General features: G+C 41.3%; 1 protein-coding gene across 1 annotated transcript; it reads left to right on the top strand.

Annotated features, from left to right (window-relative positions):
- The first annotated feature begins 7756 nt into the window (after positions 1-7756).
- On the top strand, positions 7757-8203 carry LOC138363979 (glutamate--tRNA ligase-like). Its single transcript, XM_069323430.1, has one exon. It carries the CDS (start codon positions 7757-7759, stop codon positions 8201-8203), a length of 447 nt encoding a protein of 148 aa, XP_069179531.1.
- The last annotated feature ends 3306 nt before the right edge of the window (positions 8204-11509 follow it).

The raw sequence follows: 11509 nt of genomic DNA, 5'->3' as shown, positions 1-11509 counted from the left end.
GGGAAAATAATATTTTAGATTTAGTGTTAACTAACAGGGAAACACAAATTAATGACATCGAAATAGGGAGTGAGCTAGGGAACAGTGATCACAAAGAAATCAGATTTAGCATAGAATGGAATAGACCTGTAGGAGAAAATTCTGTTAAAAGTGCCAGATTTTCGAAAAGCTGAATTTAATAGCCTAAGAATTTTTTTTGGTCAAATTGATTGGAAAGTCTTTGGTATGGGGTGTGGGCCGGTCTTGGAGCGAGACATGAACACAGCAATAGGTGACGTAAATGGGGATTTCGATGTGGATTCAATATATAACTTATTTAAGAATATTCTAAACAAAGCACAGGAACGTAGTATACCATAGAAATTGAATAGATCGAATACTAATGACCCAAAGTGGATAACAAAGAATTTGAAGAACCTTATAGGTAAAAAGAGAGCTTGGTACAAAAGGATTAAAAATGGGGAGGTCACTTTAGAACAGGAATTCGTACAACTGGTTAGAAATGTTAAAGAGAAGGAAAGCAAAAAGAAACTATGAAGTTCGCATAGCAGGGCAAGCAAAGACAAATCCTAAAGGGTTTTTTTCAGTTATATCGTACTAAGACTAGGGAAAGGATAGGTCCATTAAAAACTGAGACAGGTCAAATAACAGATAGTGATGAGAGATGAGTAGTATTATTAATAAATATTTTGTATCTGTATTTACTAAAGAGGAACTTAACAATATGCCTTCAGCCGAACAAGTCTATGTGGGTGGGGACGAGGACAGGTTGACGAGTTTAGCAGTTACCAGGGAGGATGTTCTTAAACAAATAGTAAAACTCAAACCAAACAAATCCCCAGGGCCGGATGAAGTGTTTGCCAGGGTGCTTAAAGAATGCGAAGAGGAGCTTTGTGACCCACTGTCAACCATATTTAATAAGTCAATAGAGTCTGGCATAGTGCCAGAGTTTTGGAAGGTTGCTAATGTGATACCAGTTTTTAAGAAAGGAGATAGATCACTTGCGTCTAACTATCGACCAATTAGCCTAACGTCTATTGTGCGAAAGTTACTCGAATCTATAATGGCAAATAAAATTCGTCTTCATCTTGAAAAACATAAAATAATAATTGAGTCGCAACATGGTTTTATAAACAGCCGTTCATGTTTAACAAATTTGTTATCTTTTTATTCTAGCATAGTTGAGGCAGTTGATAGTGGTAAGGATTGTGATGTGTACCTTGACTTTAGCAAAGCTTTTGATACAGTGCCACATGAAAGACTGATTAAAAAGATAGAGGCTCATGGTATTGGGGGTGCTATATTAAGCTGGATTAGGGCATGGCTATATCAAAGGAAACAGAGATAATATAAATAGAGTCAAGTCCGAGTGGTAAAATGGATATAAATTCACTTGAACGTGTGCAGCGTAGGATAACGATGGATGAGGATGAGAAGTTAATTCCCAAATCTAATTCTCAAATTAGAAATCTTTCATATGAAGAAAGATTAACAAAGCTTAAGTTGCATTCACTGGAAAGGCGAAGAGTTAGGGGTGACATGATAGAGGTTTACAAGTGGGTGAATGGACATAAAGGGGATATTAAGAGAGTATTATAAGTATCAACACAAGACAGAACACGAAACAATGGGTATAAATTGGATAAGTTTAGATTTAGGAAAGACTTGGGTAAATACTGGTTCAGTAACAGGGTTGTTGATTTGTGGAACCAATTACCGCGTAACGTGCTGGAGGTGGGGTCCCTCGATTGTTTCAAGCGCGGGTTGGACAAGTATATGAGTGGGATTGTGTGGTTATAAATAGGAGCTGCCTCGTATGGGCCAATAGGCCTTCTGCAGTTACCTTTGTTATTATGTTCTTACGTTCATACAAAAATCAAAATAGCGTTATTCATCAAATGAACAAATCTACAAGGGCCATAATGAAGGTTCGAACCTACGTCCGAGAGAATCCTAGACGCGACTTCACCCGGAGAAGCTGCGTGAGCCTTGTGAGGGCAGTTGCACTCAAGGTTGCAATTTTTTTACAATGTCGTGGCGCAGTAGAATAAGGCGTCTGGGATCATCCCTGACGTAGGTTCGAACCCTCATCACGGCCTTGTGGATTTGTTCATATTAATTCATTCTTCGTTTTCCTAGAGAATGTAATTTTAGCTGTCATTATTTCAATTATTTTTGTCATATATTTACTTCTTATTCGTGCACTGTATCCATATTAACGTGTTCTCTTTTTACTCAAAAATAAACTGAAGAATCTGCACGTAGTCTTATGAGGCCTGGGAAGTTTCGACACAACGGTCTTCTATGTAAAGGTTTAGAAGACGCCGAAGCTGTTTGATCTGAGGATGGAGAGAGTTGCCCCTCCTGGACACCCGAGGTCTTCACTTGCAGGACTACAGTTTTAACCCCCGCGTCACCCTATTTAAGCGACGTTGGGTAGATGCTACCAAACTTGCCTATTAAGAGAGCCAAGGGTTCACTCGCAACATGAAGCAATCTTGAAAAATCTGATAAACTCTGCACAGTTACCCGACGGAACCGATGTCAGTATCCCAAGAGTGGGCTTCAAGGTGTATAACACAAAGACTGCTATCGTATCTACAAACATGTCAATATCAAACAGCCACTTGAATAATACCCTGCATTGCTAGGATACCATTACCCTGTATTCCCATATTCTCTTGTAATTATAACAAATTATATGTAATTATGACAATTACTATTTATTTGTTTTTAAAGTATGAGAACTGTTAGTTCGATAACCATTACTAAAACTAAATTTGTCTATTCAGTACTATTATAAACATTCATGTTATTACAATTTTATCTTGTACATGTCATAAAATTTTTATTGTATATATACCAGAAATCTTATTTTCCAATTGGGTGCAATAATGCTTACACAATAAAATCACCAAGATAGTAAGAGTGACTCCTCCCTCTATAATACATATAAATTTATAACTAGATCATTTTACACTTATAATTATGAAATATTTCCCATTGTAACAATTAACTACTTAAAACACACTTCTAATATTATACCGCCATGAGGATTTTTAGCTTTTAAAACTACGAAATAATACTTAAATTTAGGTATTTTGAGGATTATTCACGTTATTAAAATATGAATTATACTTTTAATGTTAGTCATATCTGTGCCGTCACCGCGAGGATCAAGTTATTACTATTTTCTTAGGCCTCGTAATCGAGATAAAAACCAGCACATTATATATTTAACAAATCAATATATTCAATCTACTCATTATGTTGCTCACGTGGCCCCACGAGAATGAGGTGATTTGATGAAATAACTATGCCCATGTTCACTAAGTGCCGTCGGGACGGTGGGCTAAATAGCCAAGGCTATCATTGTCTTTTGTACGGTCACGGATGGTCGAGTGGTTAAGCTACTGTGTTCGCCAGTTGCATAGTGCCTCTGGCTGCATAGGTTCGAGTCACTTCTGGGGGTGTGGAGTTTTCAATTGCATACATGCTTGCGGACCATTCAAGTTTGTTCGCATCTTCATCACTTGGTACTAGCAACCAAATTTGCTGAAAGAGCAGCCAGTAACCAGCTTCCACCAGATGAACTAACAGTGCAGACAGAATTAGAGGACGAAAGGTGGCACAGAATCCGTACAGCATGTGCAGAAGTCTAATACTAACACCCTTTCACACTGGATGAGCTCAGTCGGGTTAAGAAAAACTATAAAGATACATCCCCCTGGAGACAACTTTTAAAATAATTAGATACCTTGGCCAAGAGGGGGCCGCTGCATAGCTTAGTTTAATTAATTTAGCCTGGACTTCTCAAACTAGACCTATAGCTTTCAATAGGGCAGACAGTGCCGATCACGAAACCCAAAGATCCAGCTAATCCAAGGCCCATCCCTCCAAAGCTTTGCAGCCAAGAAGGCTGACAGAATGGCACGCAACAGACTTGAGTGGAACATGCCTAAACTGCACCAGGACATGTATGCCTATAAAAGTTGGCACAGTGGAATGTACTACAACTGTTAGCCCATTAGAATGACAGACCAGGAATGGTGATATTCCTGGACATCGAGAAGCCCTTTAACTGGCTCGCATCCCAGCTATTCTCTGCCGTCTCATCGACAAAGAGGTCAAAGGCAACCACCTTTCCTGGACTAAAAACTGTCTCAGAAGCAAGAGTGAAATTTGTATTCAGAGACTCGTGAAAAGATATGAATGGTACACCGCAAGGAGGCATTCTCAGCACCCTTCTCTTCAACTGTTTCATGGAAAGAATAATGAGAAACTCCTACAACACTGCAAGGCTGCTAAATTACACGGACGACTTTGTTATTATAAAAGGAAGAGATGCGGCACGCCTTGCACCCAAATGCTTAGACTGCTTCAGTGAATCGTAAAGCAGATTGCTATCAAATTCAACCCTACCAAGACAAAAGCCATGCCCATAAAAATACTGACACCGAACATCCCACTCACAGTACAGGGTCAACCAATTGAATGGGTAGACACTTATCAGTATCTAGGAATAATCCTGGAAACATTTTAATGCTGAGGTCTCTTACTTGAGAGAACACTGCGGCCCGGACGGCAATCCTCAGGTCGCTAACCTCCCTCTCTGGAGAAGCCAATTTGCAAGTCTTTCGCACATATTTACAGGCAGTCAGGTCATTGATCGACTATGCCGCACCTGCACTCTATCCCATTACAACAAGTGGAAAAGGCTTGAAGTAGCCAAAATCAATGCTATGAGAGCTGCCGTGGGAGCCCTCTATGTAGACCAGGCTTGAAACGAAGATTGGAAACTAGTTTGCCCTCTCTTCAAGAAAGAAAATATCAAACAGCAGCTACAATTATCAGCAAGATAATTTATTCTCCTGATCCAATCCCAGCAAGACAGGCCTTGGTGGTTGGATTTAAACAAGACAATAGAAACTCTTGGGCTGCCAGAGCGGGGAAAATTTCTAAACGATTACAATTAAAAAGTACGATTCTTGATAGAGGAGGTGATCACCTACACCCAAACTACACTTGTTGCCCACCGTGGGAGGAGCCTTACCTTGAGGTTATCTTGAGATGATTTCGGGGCTTAACGTCGAGGACCGGGTTGCGGGGACCAGGCATTCTTTTTGTTACACACCCCCAGGAAAGCAGCCCGTAGCAGGTGTAACTCGGGTACCTATTTACTGCTAGGTTACAGGAGCATCAGGGTGAAAGAAACTGCCCATTTGTTTCCGCCTCCACGAGAATCGAACCCGGAACCTAGGTAATACGAATCCGAAGCGCTGTCCACTCAGCTCTCAGGCTCCATGTAGCCTATCTTCAAAATAGTAAGAGAGCCTATAATATGTCTTACGGGAAAAGTCTTCCAATGAAAAAGCTGCCTATGATCCAACAATTCTAAGGTGCATCATAGAAAATCTAATGAGCAGCATAGCAGTAGCAGGAGCCACTCACGTCTTCACAGACGGATCGGTTGACACAGAATATGGGTGGTGATGCTCTTTGCATGGACAGCGAACAGGTCTATTGGGAGACTGGAAGGACCAATATCTTCAACTCAAACCGAGATGTTTGCCAATCAAAAGGCATTCCCATGTGAGATTGCACAACTCTCTCTATGTGCAATCACACACACTCAAAAGCTGCACTTCAAATATTAGGAAAAATGCGGTAGAAAGACAAACGTGGAAATAATTACCACCATTTTGTATCTTGGAGCAGTAGCTAAAAGAAAGAGGACTCAACATAACCTTAAACTGGACCCCTTCCATATTGGAATCGCATTAAAATGAGAAAGGCGATGAAATTGCTAACTAGTTATCCAGTGATTAATAAAACAATCCAGCCCTGCCTCGAATACATAAAAAACACCATCACCAAAAAACACTCACACCTCAACAAAGCCCATCTACAACCGAGTAGCAGAAGGTTCACCCTCTACAATATGGCATTTTCAGGGCCATCCACAGGGAAAAGCAGTTCGGTTATATAGACTACGTCTAGGTTACAGATGCAACTGGGAGATTGGCTAACCCAGACAGAGGGAATGCATCTTTTGCCAAACAATCACAGAAAACCCACTACTTCACTATCTCCAGGAATATGAAGCAACCAACGACCTTTTAAGAGCTTTAAAAGCCCCTGAATCTTGCAGTAACCACCATGAAGCCATCAACACTGCCATTATTCTGGTCAAAAAAGGTGTCCGGCAGCTGGACAACACCCTCAAATCCTGTCAATCAGTATCCTTCCTTGCGATAGCAGCGATATTAAGTATATATAGATAGATATGAAATGCGAACAACACACGGTATAATTTTACTAAAAAATCTACCACTTACGGGCTATTCATGCCCTGTGCCATCTCTTGGGTGGCTTAATATTCATCATTTAATCCATTTGGTCCACACACACACACACACACACACAAACACACCCACCCACCCGGTCCACACCAGCAATCCTGACTAACTACACAAGCAGCCTGTCCTCTTGAAAAGAACGTCGCTTTTGGCCGTTTGCCCGTATGGCCGAATTTGGACGTAATTTGAAATTGAAAAAAATATGAAAATGAATTTGGGATTTATTTTTTCAACAACATTAAGTTAAGGGTCCTCTGATAGGTTAGGTGGGCAGGAAATTCTCATAAAGCTTCAAAACGTTATGAAAAACGTTAATTTAAAGAGTCCTCTCATAACCTCTGCGCGTAAGCCGGACGACTCAAACAGAAAACGGAACAGAACGTCACTTTTGTGAGTCGATTTCATTTCAAATTACGTCCAAATTTAGCCATATCGCGCATACCAGCCAAAAGTGACGTTATTTTTAAGAGGACGGGTTGACACACGACATCCATCGCCACTAGGACCCGTTGAGGGCGTTTCAACAACTATTATGCGTCACAAATGCCTAAAAGTCAGGACTCGCCCCATGGACGGCCATACTTTCACCAAAAGCGACGTCTTTAAGATCTTAAAAGAAGTCGTCTGATTACACCCATTTACTTTGGTCATGAAGGTGAGAATATTGTTCTCTTTCTTTAGTGGGGGATCAAAAAAAAAAAAATTAAATCGATTGCACACTTAGAAAAGTGCACCACTTCTTTCCTCTCTTCCCACATCAGTACATCGCCGACCGAGCAGTCTCTATCAGCGGGAGCAGCCACTGGATCACGGACCGAGAACAAACGGAGATCATTACCAACATCGAGGAAGAAAACGAGCCAAAGGGTATTCGATGTTATATCCTGCAGCACCGATACCGACGATGACACACACCAGCATGAAGATATCCTTCACCACCATAGCCGGGACCAACCAGGCTGCCACACATGGTCTGCACTGCTTCTGCATCATGATTCCACCCTTCCAAGTGGAGAAGGAACGATACCATGAGCTCCCAGGGCTTTCCGTGCTACGATTACTCCCATCCCACCAACAAGTGTCAACACCCCATCCAAAAGTGGAACCTTTGCACCCAGGACCATTATTCCATCTGCAAATCGACAACCCATCGCTGCCTTCTCCGCAACGGCAATCAACCTGTAATTTCACACCGCTTTCCCGGCAGAAAGGAAAAAATAAAGGCCCAGGTTGAAAACCAAGAAAGTTAACCTCCTCAACCCAGCCACCAGAGCCCCTGATGCTACAACAAACACCTCAGATCTTACCAACCAACCAGACGATTCCCAGTCTTACCAAACAGTTGTTCCTCTTACCAGTCAAGCCAGCTTTCACAATGGGGCCCCCAGGGGCCCCCAATGGGAACCGACTACCACCGATTCATCAGGGAACTAAATGTGCTGTACCTAGACAATGGCCTGGACCTCATCACAGCCCCTGACGCAAGTGTCTCTACCTCCCCTATCACACCCGGGACTTCCACAAGGTCGACTGCTAGGTCGATATCAACTCAGACGTCAGCTCCACTAAAGACCCAGGCTGCACAAACAGCAGCATCTTCCATTCCAGCCCCGAAAGCTACCTCCATCACAATCTCAACAGAAGCGCTCGCAGACGTGCTGTCTCCGACCACAACCACCACCGACGTTACCGAACAAGCTTCCATCACAACTCGTCGACTTCAGAACCAGCCTCAACCTCAGGCCATGAGACCAAAATCCCCAACAACGAACTACGCCACGGACGACAACACAGCCATGTCAACTAGCAGCAAGACTCGGACTAAGAAAACACGGAAGACCTAGAGGCCTTCATTAAATCACCAGCTCTGTAAGTGGTATTGCTTGCCTTCCGTGACCGCCATCCGCGCCCCCATAAAAAAAAATCCATCCATTTACAGATCTCTAGTTTCAACTATTGGTAATGGTTCCAAAGGGCCTCCACTTTCGGGCTATTCATGCCCGCGCCACCTTTTGGGTGGCTTAATCTTAATCCATTTGGTCACCATAGGACCTACCGACCCCAAGTCTTCATCAACTACCCATCTGACCATTTTCCACCTTCGGACATTAACGCAAGCGTCACTTATTTAGAGCAGTGCAGCTAGATCAATAAATCATCGTCAGAGTTCGAGTGCATCACTTTACTACTGGAAAAATTGGAGATTATACTGCATTTCTGTAGTGATGGCGACTGCAGTTATGAAGGCTTACATCTATGGAAAACATGAGCCTCGGGATCCCGAAGAGAGTGTTAACTAGAATTCGTTTATGCCCAAGGAAACCTCCCAGGAAGGAGCACAATAATTAAACGAATTCCCAGTTTGCCTTTTAGAACTTTCAAATCTATTTCCAGAACATTTAAAAACGAAAGCATTTCTGCCCGTGCTGTCCAACATGCTAGATGTACCACCAGAGGTCGTGAAAGATGCCGACCCCATCCAGATGCTCAACATGCTTAAAACAAAACGTTCATCAGACACGTTCGTTAACACATTAAGTTAACCCATGACATGACTTAACATACCACCAGTGATCATAGAGGAAGGCGACTCCCTCATGATGCTCAACTTCGAGGCAAAATATTTGACAGCCAGACACAAACGTTCAATCAATAACATCACTGTTGATATCCCAAACTGATTAAGTGATGGAGAATTGGGATATATAGTGAAGATCAAGGATGTAGTGCCCCGGGCTGACCACACTCAAACATTAACAAATAATGTTCGTAAACTTTACAACAATAATGAACACTTTACACGTGAAATGTCAATGCAGCTGGTGTCACATCTAGACTCTACGGGCGTTCGAGGCCGCTCGTACAGTTCCAGACAATTACTCAAATTCATGTCTAAATATTAAAAACCCTAAAAAATTAAAATCATTTATTCCAAGTTGTAATTTTATTGTTTGATATAAACAATGATATAAACTTTATATAATATGAAATAAAACATGTTTTAACAACCTCTGACATTTACCAAATTCAGCATGTAATTCCATATCTTGCAGAGAAGCTGTGTGTGTTCGCCTCTTAAACCATTGTACAACCAGTGTGTTTTGGGGTAAATGAAGTTGCTTCTTAAAATTAAGCTTCCCTAAGGCTGAGTAGTCATATTTGTTATTTACAATGAGATGAACATAATGAAATACATAGACGCTGAAGCAGCCTTTGATCAACACATCCAGTCTTGGTAGTTTGCTTAACTGGAGAATAATAATAAAGTAACACTAACATACACTTGAATCACTTCAGCAGTCACACGCCGGTTACATCGGCCCGTCTTCTGGAGTTGCCACGACGGACAAAATGATCAACTAAATTGCTGTTTGGAATTTTGACATTAAAATGGGATGCATTATTCGAGAGGACACCTTTGGTTGCTAACCAACATTGCCTGAATTTGTATCATTAATCTACAACCTAATTCACAAACTAATATTTTTTCTAGTTCGAAAATGATCTAATTTGCTTCCATTATTTCGTGATTATTATTATTGTTGTTAACTTCTGCCATTATTATTCTTTTCTAGCATCAGAACAGTAGAAAACATTTGGACATTAAGGGCAGCTCCTGTTAACGGTTCCAAACGATCGGTAAAACAATCCAAGTCTGCTTTATGAACAAAAATGAAGGATATTGACCCTCACATGGCAGCTTCTATTTATATTCACAGTCATTCTTATACGTCTAACCTACGCTTGAAACAATCAAGGGACCCTACATCTATTATGTTACCCTGGTAATTTGTTCCAAAAATCATAACCCTGTTACCAAACCAGTATTTATCCAGGTCTTTCCTAAATCTAAACTTTTATAATTTTCGTCCATTGTTTCGTATTCTATTGTGTTTTTGTTTTTATACCTTAACCTTGTTATGCCCGTTCTTCCGCTTGTACACGTAGGGAGGGGAAGGGAAGGGTAGAAATAGCCTAAACTACTCTATCCCCGTGAGATGTACTTTGTCTCAAACGTAGTTTAACTTTACACTTCAATCAGGGTCACCCCTAACTCTTCGCCTTACTAGATAATGTAAATTAAGCTTTAACAATCTTTTTCCACAAGGTAGGTTCCTAATTCGTGGTGTTAACGTTGTCATTCTATGCATGACGCGTTCAATAGTATGGCTACAAAACTGATCATCATAATCTAAATAAGGCCTAACGAGCTATCCTCTTGAGGTTATCTTGAAATGATTTCGGGGCTTTTAGTGACCCCGCGGCCCGGTCCTCGACCAGGCCTCCACCCCCCAGGAAGCAGCCGTGACAACTGACTAACACCCAGGTACCTATTTTACTGTTAGGTAACAGAGGCATAGGGTGAAAGAAACTATGCATTTGTTTCTCGCCGGGGCCTGGGATCGAACCCAGGACCACAGGATCATAAGTCCAGCGTGCTGTCCGCTCGGCCGACCGACCTCCCTAGCTAGTTACAGCTGCAGAAAGCCACAAGGTGTTTTATTGCTAACGCTTCTAGAAATATTCCCAGGGTCCTATTTGCCTTATTTCGAACAGTTATGCATAGATTTTTTTGCTTCCAGTTCTTACTAATTATGACCAAGATTCCTTTCTCAATCTCATCACCTTCCCCCTGATATCCTGTGACTATATCATTACTAGCCTCATAACCTTACTTTTGTCAGTATTAAACTATCTGCCGGTTTTTTTATAATTTAGAAGCCTATCTATATCACCTTGAAGTGATTTTGATCCATGATATTAATACATGCTTTAATATATACATGATACAGTTACTTCATATATACATGTAGTTTATTACATATATGGCTCAAATGTAAATTATCGAGTGTTTTGACTGTCTAGTTCAGGGGTAATTCCCCAGGATTTTTTTTTTAGTTCGGGGGGGGGGGGGGGGGTTGAGTTTTAGAGTTAGCTGGCTTAGCAAAATCAACACGAAAATAATACAAACTTCCAGCGCCACAGCTAACTGTCCGATAATAATAATTTGACTTGTGCTCGTCACTAAGCCATGACATTTAAGCTTAAACAAATGGTTCTCAACCTTTTATAATAATGTCAAAATTACCCCCCCCCCCCCCCCCTCCTCACTCATTATATAAGCAAAGAAAATGGCACTCACTAATATC

This window comes from Procambarus clarkii, chromosome 12 (genome assembly GCF_040958095.1).
Source record: "Procambarus clarkii isolate CNS0578487 chromosome 12, FALCON_Pclarkii_2.0, whole genome shotgun sequence".
Classification (NCBI taxonomy): domain Eukaryota; kingdom Metazoa; phylum Arthropoda; class Malacostraca; order Decapoda; family Cambaridae; genus Procambarus; species Procambarus clarkii.
The sequence above is the reverse complement of the archived record's forward strand: the minus strand, read 5'-3'. Positions and strand labels throughout refer to the sequence as shown.